Below are 18,337 nucleotides of genomic sequence, written 5' to 3' on the forward strand. Positions count from 1 at the left end.
GTGAGTAAACTGCGCCATGGCTTTCCAAAATAAATGATAAAAAATATGGATTTTCACAACAGAAGTCTCTCCGCTCCCAAAACGAGGAAAACACGGCTTTCCAAAATAAAGGTTGCTCCGCTCGGCTATCAGGTGACGACTGATTCGTAACATCTTGCCTGCCACGCGGTTATCATAGAAAACGTAACCCTAGGCCACACCGCTACCAGTAAAACAACACTTCTATAAAACTATAGTCTTATTACTATCAATATTACAGTAAAATCTAAATAAATCATTCAGTCGCCGCCAGTCAATCAAATGCACTGTTTTGAAACAGATATACTGCCCCCTATAGGTTATTTACTTGTACAATACCAAGTGGCTTAAAAAATACAGGTTATGTTTTATGTTTAGGTTCAGCTTTGTGGTTTAAGTTAAGGTCAGTAAGACTTGATATAATCTATCATTTCAACAATGTTTGGCTGCATTTCATAATTACTTGGCTGAATGTAAGGAGGAGGTGAGTATTTACAGAGCATCTACAGTGGATCTAAAGTGTTACCAAAATAGACATTTTAAAAGTCACCCTGGAACAAAACGTATCAACTAAATGGTCATTTACAGAGGGAGGAAAAATATTGTAATAAGAGTTCGTGTAAGATTTCTGGACCAGTAATTCTGCACCATTTCTGTTAGTCTGATCAATATGAAATATTAACCCAACGCAGAGGGTAACTACAGCTTTCAAATAATGTAAAAAAGTGCTGATATAAAGCTCTGAAGCTTCTGTTTTTATTTGTTCATTTGATCAATCAAAAGACAGTTTGGTAATTAGACACACATGTGAGACAAACTGAAGGCACAGTGTTTTATTAAGTGTCTTGGTCAGGTACTGCGTGGTCACTTTCAGCTTTCGGCGTCAGCAAGACTGTCCTGTACAGAAGGCAGAAAACATGCTTGAATCTTGAATCAATAAAACTGGGCCATTAATGAATTGTTGATTCTTATCAATGAGTTCAGCTTGCTTTATCAAAAAAGAAAATAATGCCGCACCCACCAACAGTTCTTTGAGTTTGGACAGTTTATTACGAGGGGACAAATCCACATAATCACACATGTAGCTGGCCGGGCCCTTCCTGGGTAAATATGCAGCCTGAGGAATGTAATATACAGAACAGTTCATACATTCTGTTATATATCTACATACATTATATATATATATATATATATATATATATATATATATATATATATACTGAAATAAACTTATGATGTTATGCTGTCCATTAGGGAAAAATAGACACCCAAATAGAAATTCAGGTGAAATTGTTTAGCTGCTTCACCCGCAAACCCTCTACAAGCTTCGTTTTTGGTATTCTGGTCCGCCTCAGGGTGGCGCTGATAGCAAAATGGTTCACGCAGATGATCCTTCATGGCCTAGCAACTGTAAGTATGCCTGGGAGACCTCTGAGAAACTTTATAATATGATGCATCATATTTGTAAATATGTAAACTTGCCCAGTTTCCCAAGATTTTACATATTGTAGACCAGTGAAAACACGGTTTTGTGTACTGTGTTCCATTTCATTTAGTTCGCCCTGAAGTTTACCTGCTGCACCTTTAAGGCTCTGAATGAACTATCAACTGCTTACAACTGCTTATGTTCCAACATCTGATCTTAGATCTACAGATACTGGCCTTCTGCAGAAGCCCTCTGTAAAATACAAACATGGAGAGGCTCTTTCAGTTCTTGATGTAGGTTCTAAATTGTGGCACTCAGTCTCACATTTCTTAGACAGTCAAGCTCAATGCACACTTTTAAGAAACGTTTGAAAACATATATCATTTACTGAGCGCTTAATTAAAATTCAACACTTAATCAAAATTCCATGTCGATAAATCTTGTGATTTTAAATGAATTCTCATAGTTTCTTCTATTACTCTTAAACTTTATGACCTGTCTGTAAAGCACGTTGAGCTGCTACCAGTATGAAAAGTGCTCTGTAAATAATGGTAAGGTCACTATAAACAAATAATAAGGGACGGCACATGCCTGTTACCTAAAACTGTAGGCCTTACCGCCTGAAAAGTGCCTGTCAGGCTCTCCGCTGCACGCCTACCTCCAGGGCTCAGGCCATATGACCAGTGCTGACAGTGCACCTGCAGCACCACAACACAAATCATCACCCACAAGAGAGCACTGCTTGTCTTCATCCTGAAAAGAGCAACAGAAAACAGCCACCTTCAGACATTGAAAACCACTCAATTGAGTTAAATATGCATTTTTTTAAAAATATAAGATGCCCAAATATCATAGAAACTGTAGCTTTCCAAAGTCTCAATACTCAGGTATTGGGGATAAATAAGGCTTTTCAACATAAAAGCCTTGATACCAAAGGGGATATCAAGGGAAACTGTGGCTTTCCAAGATAAATTTGGATGTTAGCTTTTCAAATTAAACCTATACCCCCTTTTAAAATAAAAGTCTTTAAAATTTAGGATCAGAACTGTCCAGCAAAAGCAGTCTAAGCTCTTTGAACTGTGGGACACTGATCTGCTAAATATTGCTCAAAGGCATTAGTTTTCAAACCTTTCATCAGGTATTCTGATCAGTAACCTGGAACATCCAGAGGCCCTGAGGACTGGTTTGTGAACCAGTGCTCTAAGTGTGCCAACAGAAGGACACGTACTTGGATCTGACTTACCTTTAGCTGACCAGTGAAAGCTTCTGCTTCTCGTCACCGTTCTGGTTTCAGGGTTTGGACACTCCTGCTCTCAGCTTTAGTGTTCTTATAGAGCTCTTGCTCGTCTCACGCAATCGCTTCTCCAGCCCCTCACTGCAGGGGGCTAAGAGCAGAATGAAAGGATGACGGAAGTAAGCACCTTTCAGACACTTCCCACTGAGCCTTTTTAAGAGATTACTCAGAGAAGGCTAATGCTGAAGTTTTTAAAGTGCTCCCAAGTGTGAATGAGAAGAGTCAACGGTACTGACTGAACTCCAAGTGATTGACCAGGAGTGCAGTTGTGCCAGGCTTTCTAATATAACACTATACTTTCTGCTAAGTCTTTGCAAAGAGTTTGAAATTTCTTTTGCTTTATTCTGGTTGATTTCAAGACAACAGGACGTGAGTTCAAAACAATTCTATGGCCTATGTTGGTTTTTTTATTTCTACATTGTAAGTAGAAAAAAAAAAAAACATTGTAAGTAAGGGCGGCACGGTGGCGCTGTCGCCTCACAGCAAGGAGGGCCTGGGTTCGATTCCCCGGCCGGGTGACCGGGGTCCTCTCTGTGTGGAGTTTGCATGTTCTCCCCGTGTCTGCGTGGGTTTCCTCCGGGTTCTTTCCTCCCACAGTCCAAAGACATGCAGTCAGGCCAATTGGGTGTGCTAAATTGTCCCTAGGTGTGAGTGACTGTCTGTGTCTGTGTGTATGCCCTGTGATGGACTGGCGACCTGTCCAGGGTGTATCCTGCCTTCCGCCCGAAGACTGCTGGGATAGGCTCCAGCTTCCCCCCGCGACCCTGACGGAGATGCGGCTTAGAAAATGGATGGATGGATGGATGGATACATTGTAAGTAAATATGTCTTACTTTCTGTGCACTTTGGTCTATAGTTTGTTTCACCATCTAAAACAGGAGTGTACAATTTTATCCGCAGAGCTGGTGTGGCTACAAATTTTCATTCCAAATAAGCTGGAGCGTTTAAAGGTGCAGTGTGTAAGAAGTCTATTGGCAGAAGCAAAATATAGTATACAAAACCCTGTTTTCATTAGTGCGTTATCACCTGTAACTATAGCTTGTTGTGTTTTCGTTCACTTAGAATGAGCCCTTAAAATCTACAGGGAGTGGGTCCTCTTCCAACAGCCATGCTGCGCTGCCATGTTTCTACAGTAGGCCAGAGCGTCTGCCGTGTTTATGTTGCTGATTTAGTGGTACAGACGTGGAGAGAAGAATCAGTGGCTGCTGCCAGTGCTGGCTAATCATTGTGTTGAGAGAAGTTTGAGGACCCAAACTTTATTAAATGGAGGATCGTATTTTGCGGCACAAGAAAAAGCAAAGGAGGGTGGATCATCATCCAAGAAGCGAAAACATGAAGACACAAAAGTTACATTGATATTTAAGAGTAATATTTAGCTGGTTGCAATCTGCAACCTCACCACCAGATGTCACTACATCTTACACACGGCACCTTTAATCAGTGGAGCTCAGTCTCCAAACAATTGAGCACAAGCTCCTGCTTTGTTGAATGAATGAAAGTCCCCAGCCACGCTGAACCTTTTTTTGGATTGGACTTCCACTGATTTGTCTATTTTTCTACATAATGAAATGGTTAAGCTGTAAATAGTCCTTCAGAGTGGTTTGGTGTGAAATGATTCAATCCAGAAAAATGTATCAAATCTTAAAGCTTGCTCACAGTGGTTCTGAAGACACGGCTGATGCCTTTTTAAAATTTGTGATTATGCAAATTAGGCATAAAATGTCTGAAAACTTGTGTACAGTTCATTTTGGATAGTAAAAAAGTGGATTTATGCTGTAGACACTGTGACTCCTGGTTTCAATCACCACCATAAAGAAATCTGAGGCAGTTTCTCTACAATGAACCGTTTCGCATCAAACTGCTCAGAATGACTTTGCTTACATCTCAAAGGCTCAATTATTCCCCTTTAAGTTGGGAATTTGGGATCATAAACAGCTCTTGGGCCAGTCAAAGACACTTTCTAACCAGTCAGGGGCAAAATTCCGACTGAAGTTCCCCTTTCTTTGTAACGCTTGCAGCGTTTATCACGTGCAAAATACCTGATTAGAATAACTGAAGCATTTTAATGGAGCAGTTTGAATGATTCGTTCTGAGCGTCACTCGTACAGAGTTGGAGTGTTCACTCAAACAACAAGATTAAAGACCAAAAACACAAACGGGAAAAATGAAGACACAAGACGAGTTTGATTATAACAGTCTGTTTATGGAAATACACTTCCGTAATAGTGAGTGCAAGATAGTGAGGTGAAAGTAGAGGACATCTCTTTTTTCACCTGCCATAAATATAGCCTGATTACATACATAACATACATACATAAATAGCCTGGGCCCTTTCGTCAAGGGTCCAGTAAATTTAGACTCACACTTAAAGTGCAGAAGTCTGCTTTGATTGCCTTCATTCAACAGGAGTACCTACAATTACATACATCAGAGAAGTAACAGCATATTGAATCCCATTAACTTTAAGCTATTGCCAGAAAACAGGTCTGACTTAGTTTTTAACCACACAGCAATAATCCAGCTGATATTAACACTCGCATGGGGGCCAGACATGATCTCGTAACGAGAACATTAGGGGACAACTACAAGAAATTTTGGGAACATGCATATATTTGGGTGGAAACAAGCTCAAAAAAATAAAAAATAAAAAAAGTGACTTGCTAATTTTGTGCGTTTGCTGTCCAAAGTATAAGAAGCCTGTTGTTAGCACATGGATGTAACATAAAAGTCCCCCATATTAACTCCAAATAAGCATGTAGATGTGAGCAGCAAGTGTGGAGAACACACAGTAAAAAAGAAGATGAGCCCCCGGCAAGCGTTAACAAGTTTAATTAGCTAACGATAGCGTTTTGCTAGCTAACTTGTTTTGCTTGTGTTCTAGACCTGGACAAGAGACATCTGGGTGGGTTTTAGAGGGAGCGTACCCTTGTCTGCAGGTGATTGGGTGTGCAAAAGCTTAACAAGTGTCTCCAGACATGCATTCTTATATCAAGAGCAGGTCTGACCCCATGGGAATAATATTAACATTGAAAGCATTACATGAACTGCAGGGCAGTAGGTAAGGAATCAGCAAACACTACACAAACATATTATTGTAATAGGCTTACAGACAAAGCGTGGACAATATAAATAAGTGCTAAGTGGGCATACGGATGACCACGACTTGATGCTAATGCGGTCAGTGACAATGATTTCAGGCCTGTCAAATCAGCAAGGAACGGTTTTATGCGATTACGCTGAGGGAAGCACTCTATCTGACAGGTAAGCACCCCATTCAAAGCTTTTTGGTTTTGCCTGAACAAAGACATTTTTATTAGTAGTTACACTACTAATAATGTCAAGAAAAAAAACTAAGAAATATCTGTTGAGAAACAGTCACACAATACACAAATCATCATTCAAAGCAGTGTTGTCTTGCTACTGGTGAACTGTTCTGCATATTAATTAATAGGCTAGTATCATTATACCTCGAGTTGATAGCCACAGGGTGTGCATAACTCAAAAATACAACAGCAATTTGGTAATTTATCTTTCATTTAACATCCTAGCGTCTATCCACTCACAGTCAGCACAAGCCTTCGCATGAGAATCCAAGAGAACAGCATTGACAATGGCCAAAAAAAACCCAAACTCACAAAAACAGCAAAAAAAAAAAAAAAAAAAAAAAAAACGGTCAGTATCCTAAGTGAGAGGTAGATTTGGAACAAACCAGCAAACAAACGAAAGTGATACAAACTGCTGTCATTTGCATTTGCACAACAGAAACGTCAAAAACAGACAGCACTAATACATTTATATTGCATATTTAACTGCATGCCTAACCTAGAAAATTGATATAGAAATATGAGGTTATGGAATCCATCACCCTTTTCTTTCATATGCTACACAGATATCAAGATTTTGCCTCCTTAAGCATGCACGATATAATATGGCTTCAAACTGAACCTGACGTGCCCTTGAAAATCAAGAAAAGCCTCAGAAAAGGCTGCTCTGCCTAACTTCAACATTTCACCAATTTCAGAGTCTTAAACTCCTAAAATATTCCAGAACTCTGAAACACGAATGCATTAACTGCCAGTCATTGGCAAACCACAAACTCAATGCTCCGATCTATATGTACTGGTACAGCAAGGCTACTGTTACTACGCAAGAGAGCTTTTTAAAGATTCATAAGTTACATTCACACTGCAGGTAAAAGTGGCCCATGTCCAATCTTTTTCTTCATATGTGACACAGATTTGTGTTTTGTGTAGCAGTATCAATGGCAAAAAACCCACTGACGCTTATTCAAATCCGTGAGAAAAAAACAGAGCAGATTTGGCCACCTCCTACTGACCAAACTTTACAGTCTTAAAACTACGATGACTAGAAAGAATTCAATGTAAAAAACAAATCCTCTTAGTTTTTCTTAAGATGGTAGAATGACGTGACTGTAGTGTAGATTACTATTTAACTAAAATAGCATTTTAAATGCCGTATTATTGTAGTGTATGAGATGCGTCTGCACTAGCTGTGTTTTAAATTGTTTATTTTTTTGTTTATATCAATGTGAAAGTAAAATAAGTACATCTTCTTTGGTTTTTCCTTTTTCATTCTTATAACTGGTATCACATAATACACCTACTAGATTTGAGTTTAACTGTACAGATGCGCAAAAGACGATGATTAACAAATCTGTGAGTGTAATTGGTGGGCAGTCATTTCATGATTTGACCATACACAACTTTGATGAATAAGGGCAGCTGAATCTGACAGTTTCAGTTCAGATTTAAGCAAACTTTTATATGTGGAACTGAAATCCTTCATGCAGCAACGTGACCTCAATGTGACTGAACTGGAACTGGACTGAACTTCTACATAAATCCAACTGAATTTTCATTTCATCATAATTTTGGGTGCATGGAAACAGACGCTTCATGAAAACTTAAATAAAATGCATTACTATGGCTGTGCTTTATATCTCCTTTCAATTTGGAGAGACAAGCGAGGGCAGCATAAACAAATAAAATGAGCACTTTCTAACAAGAACACTAACAGCTATTCGGCTTTACTTAAAAGACATTTAGAAAAGAGTCAAATGAGGCTCACACAGATCAAGTCTCCAGAATATATAAGACTGAAGAGGAGTGACAAAACAAAGCATGATACATCACATTTTTGTATCCATCCCCTTGCTATCATTCCTCTTCAAGGCAGTTAAACAAAAGAACTCAGCATCATTTCTGTTTGGTTGGCTTCCCCAATCAAAGGGGAATTTCACCAATTTTGCTAAATTTCTGCAGGATTAAATACTTAAGATGTCAAGTCATTCTGAATGTTTTGGTGTGAAATGCTCTCGTCTAGAGAAACGTATCAAGTCAGAATTGTTCATAGTGGCGATAGGAACTAGATGTCTGAAGAGTTTAATGCTTCTAAAAGCTTCCTCACAGAAAGTTACTACATTAAATAGTTGTAAACACACTGATGCCTGACACATTGTTTTACATATTTGTGGCGTAAAATGTTTTTAAATCCATTCATGGTGGAGGAGTATATGCAAGGAGTTATAGGGCAAATTAATCCCCATAGAATTTCAGTTGTACCACTATTTTACCTTCATCAACATTCTACATAGAAACTATAGGTGTAGGTTCAGTGGAGATTTTGGACAGTAAATAAATTTGCTGTATTTGTGTTGTAAACACTGTGACCTCTGGTTCCTATCACCACAACTGCAGGAAATCCAGTCTGTAAGTTTCTCTACAATTGAGAATTTCATATCAAACCACTCTGAATGAATTTATTTACATCTCTGCCACTGGGCATGCAGAAAGTTTGAAAAATGGGGGGAATTCCTCTTTAAAACTAGAACGGAAATGAACAATTTTGACTCTTTTCTGTAAAATTTAGTTGTTTAAGTGTATTCTGATTGCCTTCCAAGGGTACAGTATCGGTTTGCACATGTTGAAGTTCAGTGTCACGTAAAAGAAATCTTTTAATCAAAGTTAGGACAGCTGTATTTGGATGAGCATGTTGGGTGGATCAGTGGTCTATTGCACCTGCAGGTCAGTTCATGAGCGCGAATCAGACAAATGTCAAACCGCTCTGAATGATGGGTGGAATTCCCTTTTAAAACGCAAAGAGCAAAATCAGGTTTGGATCTGGGCCACTTTTTCCTGCAGTTTGATCGCAGCTATAGAGAAACTTGCATATCACATATATGCACTTTCTAAAACTAAAATGCAATAGATATTTGGTTGTTTCAATATTACTAAACTTACTTCCACAACAGATGAAAAAAGGTATACATTCACTAAAAATCAAACTTATAACACTTACAGTCGGTTTCCTAGATACAAATTAAGCCGAGCTTGAGACTAAACGGGATTTTGATTAGAGAATAAGAAGTGACACCATACTTTAGTCCAAGACTGGCCTTAATTTGTGTCTGGGAAACCACCTCCTGTGGATTAAATCCAACATAAATATAAATACACACACATAAAAATACATTTGGTATAACACATGGTCAAGATGGAGAGTTATGTATTTGGAATCCTACATGAGGCTTTCGCCAATAAAGACCCTGGGTGTGCACTAGTGCAAGAGAGTAAAGCTTGGGGGGGAGGGGGGGTCTTTTTTGGGGGGAGGGGATGCCAATATTGCATATATTGGTTCCAAAGGTGTGCATCACATGACATAATGTACTGCGATAGGCTGGCTACTAAGTAACTGAGAGCGTGGAGTAATGTGGTGTGGCTATCTCACACTCTGCGACATGTGCAGTGGAGTCAGCATCTCTTCAAAGATAGCTCCCTTCACATTTGAGCCACGCAAATTCGCTTCCTGTAGGTCACAGCCTGAGAGGTCACAGTTCTAACAAGAGAAAGACACAAACATCAAACACATTTTGGCCAACATGCTGTGATATGGTCTTCCAGGACACAGCATAGAAAAGCAAGCTTTCCTCACTTGTTTTAAGACTTGTATGTAGTATATAAACACTAGTAACCTTTAAAATTTATTGCAGAAAATCCATATACGGAAATTGAAGCTACAAAATTGTTTTTGTGACGTCACAAAAGAACACGAATTTACATAAATGGAAAAGGCTGAAAATATTCATGGACAAACATGAACCCACACAAATGTTAGGAGTGGGATAGACGAAGAAAAAGTGGAACAATGGGAACATACAGTTGTAGGCAAAAGTTTGCACACCCAGGTCAAATTACAAATTTTGAACAGAGAACAATGAACAACTACTTGATCCTGTAAACAACAATCAGTGTTATACTACATACACTGCATAGCAACAAACAGCTTATTAAATGTCAGCCCACTGCCACTGTTACCAACTGTTTTTTTGCTTTCCCCAATCCTTCTTTAATACTTTTTTTGCTAAGGTTGAACAATAACATTGTTTTGTATTTGTAGTAACAAGTAGATCATTGTTGCTGCTGTTTGTTCACAAATTTAAAAAAAAATGTGATACAGACTGTGCAAGACAGTTCAAGTACCATAATGTTATATTTTGTTCTATTTCTCTTTTCTGACGACCCTTATTATGAACTTTGTACAATAACCCCATACCTTAAAACGATGGCTCTCACCTCTAGATCAGTCCCTGCTAATGTGGCCCCACGCAGGTTGCAGTTCTTCAGCTTGGCATTCTTCAATGTAGCCACGCGCAGGTTTATACCAGTCATTTGACTGCCCTCCATATCCACCCCCTTCAGATTGGCACCTGCCGCACATATAGGAGTTTAGACAATACAATGCTTTAGATAAAGAGCCTTTAAAGTTCAAGCAGCATTATTTGTATTATATTATGTATTATTTCCCAAGCATTACACATGTAGGCAACCAGTGACTGACAGTGCTGTCAAACCAGAATATGCTGCCCATTTAAAGAACAAGTACATGAATCTTTCACTAGCATGATCTTATGCAAACTCCACAGGAATGATCAAGAGCATTATTTGGTTTTGCCTCAAAATACTGTTATTCATACTATAATAGTGTAAACTGGGAAAAGCTCAGTTTGGCATAAAACACCTCCATTATGCAAACATTCCAAGACTCACAGCTACAGAAACACTGAGAAAGTATAAAAACATTTTTTTTAGCCCACTGGTATACAAAAACATCTGTACCCTCCAGGTTGGCTTTAAGTCCAGAGGGGTCCTCAAAGTTGCAGCCCTTCAGTGAGGCACCTTCAGCATTAGAGCACAGCATCTTAACACCCTGCAAGTTAGCACCCTGAAACAAAAGCACAGCGATGAAACAGAGGAAATAAACACAAAACATTCTGAGCGTAAGAGACAGTCAAGTGTAGCAGTGGGTAATATATGGCTACTACACACGAATAATGTTATATCTAGTTCCATCCAGTTTCAAATGCTTCTTAAGATATTAGCTTGGTCATAATCATTTTGTTGATAGACAACAAGTAAGTGCAGATAATGCAAAAAAAAACAAGCTTAAGTTATCCCATATAGCTGAATGGAGTGTTGGATATTTCAACAGTCACGTAGCTCAGGCTGAGGTAAAGAAAGATACATACATCCAGGTTTGCCCCAGAGAGGTCGGCCCTCTCCAGGTTTGAGCAGCATAGGTTTGCTTGGCTGAGATTGCAGCGGCTCAGGTTAGCCATCTTGAAATTGATATAGCGCAGGTCTAGTCGAGAAAGGTCTGCCCCACTGAAATTTAGACCCTGTGTGCACGAGGAAAACAGTAAATGAGTATAACAAAAACAATTCTGTTCAGAGTTCACAATTTCCCATGAAACGTTTACTTTTGATCTTGTGTAACATCAGGTACCTGACAGCGCAGCTCTGATTTGGTGGGCGTGGCAAGAAGAAAACGCACAAACTCTTTTCTGGAGATGGGAGAGTGATCCTCAGGAGGATGGGAGTTCTGCAGTGAAGTAAATGCAGACCACACAAATCACACACCTATAGAGAGGAACGCTCTAGGATTTTCATCATCAACATTACAGCTGTTTACCTTAATGGCAACTTCCAGCTGTTCAGCAAGTCGCTCAATTCCAAAGAACCGTGCTTCTTCCAGTACCCCTAGAAAAAACAGAAACCAAAAATGAACCAAACTAGAACATAAAAACACATTTGCCGTACACAGAACCATAAACATACTATCACAACATTATATGACCTATATAACCATGACTTTTGTAGTCATGCATGATATAACATTTCAGGTTTATTTCATACAAAGGCTTATTATTCAGTAACTACAGGAACTTCAATGTAGTCTAATGGAGCTATTCTTAGGTTACAGAAGTGTGTAATGTTAAGGGGTTAAAAGAGTAGGTTAATATTTTCATGTATTTGGCTTGTTGATTCACAGTAATCTATTCTAGGCAACATCATTTGATTAGAAATTGACAGTCTTGATTAGAAATACCGGTCACAAATCAAAAGCTATCAGCGGAGATTCCCAAAGAGGCCAGTGAGTCCGTGGGCTTCTCTGTGCACCGCATGGACAGAACAAAGGACCATCCATGGACAATCTAAAACCTCATCCACACCAACAGACTCACTCTGACCTTACTGCACCTTCAATCTAGCAAATCTGCACTTGCACATACAGATTGACATCTTCTACATCTTCTATCCACATCCTGTACAATCTGGAATATTCTATATCAGTATTCTATCCCTTGTGTACCTGCATCTCATTTATTATCTACCTCAGATAAGACTTGGTATTATTTTATTTTTGATGTGTGGTCTCATAGGACACATCCAACACAACAAAACCAACTGATCAAGCCTGCAAGGTGGGAACTGAATATAAGACCAATGGTCTGTCTCAAGAAGCTGGACTTCTTGCCAAGGCAGCTAACTTTATGTTCAGTTTGGTCTAACCTCATGACAGAGGATCATTTTTTACACATCTGTATCACCATGGCAACTCGTGCAGTATGCCAGACCTCTTCTAAGGCAAGTTTGGGTTTACAGATACAGTAAACAGCTCTTGTATAAATCAAGGTCAAGACTCTCTCAATGTAGGTGCAGCTTTCTGTTGACCCTTCTGGTCCATTTCAAATCACTTTCAAACGTAAATTATGACAAGAAACAAATCATACCATATTAATATTAAGAATACAAAAGTAAATTATTACTCCAATAAGCAGTAACACAACAGCAGTGGTAACAGTGTTGTTGTTTACCACTATAAGTACATTACTTTTGACATACGCTATATGGACAGAAGTTTTGGGACACACCTCCTAATTAATGAGTACAAGCATTTCAGCCACACCCATTGCTAAGTCAGTTTGTGACATTTATCTCCTGCTAGACCTGCCCGTCAACTGTAAGTGCTATTATAGTGAAATGGAAACATCTAACAGTAACATCAGCTCAGACACAAAGTGGCAGACCACACAAACAGAGGGGGATGGTATATCAGCAAAGCTCCTTTGAGTTTGATGTGTAGGTGTCCCAATACTTTTGTCCATATAGTGTAGGTACTATGATTTCTTTTTCTTTCTTCAAAAAACAGGCCGCTTGACTTGTTTTATGCAACTGACTGTTTGACGTGAGTGTCATATATTCATGCGCAAGTGCACATGAAATAATCACGGAGTGAAGTTTCTCGGTTAACCTAGGCTTAAAATACATGTTGCCATGGCTGCATTTATTAGGTTTTGTGAAGCTGAACCATAGTCAGGAACCCTGTTGAAACAGATTGTGCTTTGTAGGACAGGCTGTAGAAGATCTGATAACATTCAGTGAGAGTCCTGGTGGCAGGACTTAAGCTCCACCACTCATCTGAACTAATTCTTCAAAAATCTTGTTTATTAACACTACAAGTAAAATGACACACTCACCCAGTAAATTGATTCCTTCATTAACAATAAGTTGCCCATGTCGAAGGTAGTTCAGAATAGGCTCAAAGTACTCTGGACTTCGGTCGATGAGGTAGGCTCCTCGCTCATCTTGCTTGTTGCCCCACACATCTACACGATGGAAGAGGAACAGGACAGAGGAGTGATATAATAGTGTGGTGTGTATTTGAACAAAGGTTTGATGTATTTTCACACATTCTTATGAAACGTGTTTAATACTTTTATATTGTATAAAAGAGAGTGACAAAGAAAAACCATGCAAATGTAGCGTACATGAATCCTTTATGAAGAACCTTACCCTTCTCTCTAAACATGTGGGCCAGCATGCTATCAGGCTCCTTACTCACAAGAGTACTCCTAATGGGAGAAAACCAATGGATCATCTGAGCCATACAGCTTAACAACTAGAACATTTATACAGTCAGAACTGATTTCTTCAAGTCATAGGACTGAAGGAATCAATTGAATATTGCCAGAAAAACAACGGGAAAAGCACTTCCAACATATCTGAGACGTAAGATGTCTATTTACCTAAAACAGACCAATTGAATTTCTACCAAATCTCACACACACAAAGGTTTCTGTTCAATGCTTCACATACTGTGCTGCATTAAATCAAATTAAACAGTAGGACTGAGTGAAAATAAGTTAACACATCCTCTACAGGGAAGAAATTTAAAAGTGCAGTGTGTAAGATCTGAGGAGATCTATTGGCAGAAATGGAATATGGTATACAAAACCATGTTAGGATCATTGTACTATGACCTGTATCTATGAATTGTTGTGTTTTGACTAGCTTAGAATGAGCCCTTCATATCTAGACAGGGAGCAGGTGCTATTCCAACAGAGGCCAGCATGTTGCGCCGGCATGTTTCTACAGAAGCCCAAAAGAGACAAACCAAAAATTGGCTTTAGGTGCCTTTAGGTGCTACAGCACTAGTTGGAAGACACAGCAAGAAAGAGTCAGCGGGTGCTGCCAGCGCTGGCTAACCATTTTGCATTGACATTCGGAGGACCATACTTATTATTTAGTACGAGAAAAAGTAAGGGAGACTGAATCCTCATTGTCAAAGAAGCAAAAACATGATGGCCAGCTTAGGTTCTACTACATGCTTGGAAATGGAGGGGTGAGGGAGGGGTATTCAGTTGGCTACATCTGCAACCTCACTGCTTTATGCCACTAAATCTTACACACATCACCTGTAAAGATGATGTTTTGCTGTATATTTTAGCAAACATTAACTTACTTTCACTCAGAACATCAACAAATCATGTCATTTAACTAGGGTGCCCAAACTTTTGCATCCGATTGGACATGAATCCCACAATTAGATGTTAATAAAAACTATACTATGTACCGTGTGGTCGTGAAGAGCCGCCCACCAATATTCAAAGTCAGCCAATCCGTGTGGGAGCCTGAACGGTCCTCGGCTGCCTTCCCCTCACTCTGAGGATCTGAAACACACACATGCATGTTCTCTGTTCCATAAAAGGTGCTTTGAGGACAAATTCAGTGTTTCACAAACTGGCATATTTCCAGATGTACATGGACACCGCAAAGTTAATCATTACTTACCGACAAATGCATCTCCCTCTGACACATACAGCACATCATCATCTCTGTAAAGAGAGATAAAAATCACTAGTAATCATTGAGCAACGCCAAGCAATTCAGCTGTGCTGTGAGGCTTCAGTGCTAAGTTACAAGATAAAACAGAAGTTTATTCATTTAAATGTTGAAACAAAGTTTAGAAAGAAATGCCTTGTCCCAAAAGAGTGTACTAGCTTATAACCAGGAACTTAAATCTAAATGTAATCTTACCTAATCAGTGCTATATCATCGATGAGCCCTCCCTTGCCGTTGTATAAGTTACTAGCCCTGATTCCCAGTTTATTGCTGGCAACGGATAAGAGGTCTGACAAAGTGCCATATACTGCTACAACCTGCAAGAAGGAAGAGAGAAGGAAGGAGTCGAGATGACTGTGAAACAGACTAGAGCAGTTAATGCTAGGTAGACCTGAAGTGAACTAAACTGTGCTGAACCGTGAACAGACATCTGTTCATTTGTTTTTAGTTACTGCTGCACCATTTAACCCACAGAAACCCAAGCACAGCTTTGGTTAACAATTTTTTTTCCCTTCAAAAACTGTTTTTAGGAAGCTTTTGATCATAAAAATGATCCCTTTTGGGGTGAATTTTGGGAAAATTTTGCAAAAGTGCAAGCATGGATTTTAAAAGTCATAACTTTTCTACTTCTACATTTGATTTTATCTAATGCCAGTGAGTCTATATAAAAATATATGAACAGTAAAGTGATTTTCCAAAATTTCTGCATAACTACAGCGTAACTTTCAAGTCTCGGGTGGTTTGATGTGAAATGCTTTGTTTTGGAGAAAGTTGCTAAGTCAGAACTGTTCACAGTGGTGATGCTGCAAACCAGACATGAAGAGTTGAACTCACAGTTGAACCTATTGCATTCTTCGCATAGCTTTGCAATAACCTTTTCACCTACATAACTTTTTAAAACGCATACAGGGAGCTGTGGGACAAAACAGTACCCAAAGAAAACATATGAAACATATGAAAGCATATGAAACTCAGATGGTATGTGTAGCTTCAGCGGTGGTTTTGGACAGTAAATAAAATGGCTATTTGTATTGTAGACATTATAACCCCTGGTTCCCATCACCACTGCTGTAAAGAGAGTGGAGTCCGTGAATTTTCTCCACAATAAAACATTTTACATGAAACCACAGTGAACGACTTTGTTTAGGTCTCAGTGATCAAGTTATGCTGATTATTTTTTGCACAATCCCTTGAAGTCCCACTATTGCAACATTCACAAAAACTGCCTATAATTTTGTCTATATGTCTTTTATTGTTGTAACTACATGTGAATATTTACATGCCAATTTGCTCCAAGACTCAGAGCAAGGGTTTCATGATTTTTGCATGCTGTCAAATTCAGAACATTGGTGCTTTCATTACAGCTATGACAGACTACAGAATATGAACTCCTGGGAGATGTAGTTTTAGTGATATTCAGTCAAATATAGGCATAAATCCTGTGGTTTAAACTGTGGCTAACTAGTGATAGGCTGATATCAGGTTGTAAAGGATTATAATGGTCAAACTGGGATTGATTCCACATGCGCCGAATGATTTCCTAATGGGATTTGACAATATCATGCAAGAAACTAACTTTAAAGGTAACTAAAAGCCGATACCCATTAGAAAGCAAAACCATGAGGTTTTAATCCTAATGGGTCTAATGGTCTTTTTACAGAAGTGAAGCCTACATCAGCCTCCCTCATTTAGGTTCAGGCGTTTTCTAAACCTCTTATGGTTCCACATCCAACGTTACCTGACTATTCTTGAAGAAAGTATCTACAGTTGGTTCCATATGCCTAAAACAAACGCTAAAAAAACTGAAAACTAACATTACAACTGAAAACAAGGATCCCGTCTTAAAAAGATGGTTCTTCAAGGGTTTATCAGTAAAGGACATGGTTCTATTTAAAACCATAAGTTCTACAGAGAGCCACTTCATCTCTGCATGGTGACATGGTTCTTCAGACTGATGGAGAATGTGTTGTAACATGGTTCTGTATAGAAGCATTTTGGAAATAGTTCTATATAGAACCAAAAAAGGCTGTTCTATTGTTACAAGCTCGATCCTGTAGCTAAAAGAACCCATTTAGTGCTAAATAGAACCATTTTCAAAAAGGTTCTCTAACCACAACACATTCTCCATCAATCAGAGGAACCATTTCAGCCTTCAAAGAGCCGTTTAGGCATGAAGTGGTGCTTTATAGAACTGATGCCTGTACACAGAACCACTCCCTTTACTAGCTAAAGAACCCTCAAATAACCATCTTTTTTAAGGGGGACAGTAAGTGAGGATCTTTGTGAAAGTTCCGCACGAAGTTGGTTAATCCTTCTGGCTAGCTAGCTAACCGACTACGGGCCTTTTCAATAGACGAATCACCGTGGCTGATGTCCGAGAGCTAGAACTTAGACAAGATACACACCCAATACAGTTAGCTGCTCTATTCACGTCTATGGTGGTCACTATAAACACCATTTACACACATATTATACACGGTAGGCTTAATAGTATCTACCACCTATGCATATGGAGACACAGGCGCCATGCTAACTTTGTTTACATTAGCACAACATGACTGTAATACGAAGCTGAAGTCAGTTTGATATTTGCCTCAGTTCAATTGGCCCGCTCCACCTTAAATGGTGCGGCAGTTAAGGCGGAACGGCACAATTAGAACAAGAAGCTGGCGAATAGGAACTTCAGCCTCGTCATTGTCATGAACTCTTTAACGTACAAACACTCACCTTGCCATTTTTGGAGGAGCCGTTGACAAAAAGCGTAACCCTTCGCATTCTTTGTTTAAGCTTTAATTATGTACAGTATTGCGTTTATTGAAAATTATAACGACAATTCGCGAGATTTCTACCTCCAACTCATCCCCACAGTCAGAAACAACCTAAACCAGCTACAGCGCGGTGAGCTTACAAGGCCGTCGGCCAATCACAGCGAGCGTATTGTGACCAGCCTAGACAGGAGACCAATCACGACGCGGCATTCCACAATCTGGACCGCGGGGCCGGCCAATCAGACACAATTGTGGTGTAGCTTCACTCATGAGGAATTTGCCAAGGGAAGCGATTACCTCAGTGTGGGCTTTCAGGTCCAGCGAGCTGGGCTGCAATGGCTCACATGAA

At 39.3% G+C, this 18,337-nt stretch overlaps 2 protein-coding genes across 2 annotated transcripts; both read right to left on the minus strand.

The window, feature by feature from the left end:
* Positions 1-791: 791 nt before the first annotated feature.
* Positions 792-2,817, minus strand: LOC108426633 (progonadoliberin-1). The gene is made up of 4 exons (XM_017696271.2): positions 2,688-2,817; positions 2,062-2,197; positions 1,040-1,135; positions 792-915 (listed from the first exon to the last, which is right to left on the minus strand). Exons 2-4 carry the CDS (start codon positions 2,194-2,196, stop codon positions 889-891), a joined length of 258 nt encoding a protein of 85 aa, XP_017551760.1. The 5' UTR covers position 2,197; positions 2,688-2,817; the 3' UTR covers positions 792-888.
* A 2,103-nt stretch (positions 2,818-4,920) lies between these two features.
* kctd9a (potassium channel tetramerization domain containing 9a) lies at positions 4,921-18,100 on the minus strand. Its single transcript, XM_017696378.2, has 12 exons — positions 17,948-18,100; positions 15,416-15,537; positions 15,170-15,213; positions 14,952-15,048; positions 13,892-13,950; positions 13,576-13,704; positions 11,727-11,794; positions 11,541-11,636; positions 11,284-11,433; positions 10,874-10,979; positions 10,331-10,464; positions 4,921-9,593 (listed from the first exon to the last, which is right to left on the minus strand). Exons 1-12 carry the CDS (start codon positions 17,993-17,995, stop codon positions 9,477-9,479), a joined length of 1,170 nt encoding a protein of 389 aa, XP_017551867.1. The 5' UTR covers positions 17,996-18,100; the 3' UTR covers positions 4,921-9,476.
* Positions 18,101-18,337: the final 237 nt, after the last annotated feature.

The sequence above is a fragment of the Pygocentrus nattereri genome, chromosome 29 (genome assembly GCF_015220715.1).
Source record: "Pygocentrus nattereri isolate fPygNat1 chromosome 29, fPygNat1.pri, whole genome shotgun sequence".
Lineage (NCBI taxonomy): Eukaryota > Metazoa > Chordata > Actinopteri > Characiformes > Serrasalmidae > Pygocentrus > Pygocentrus nattereri.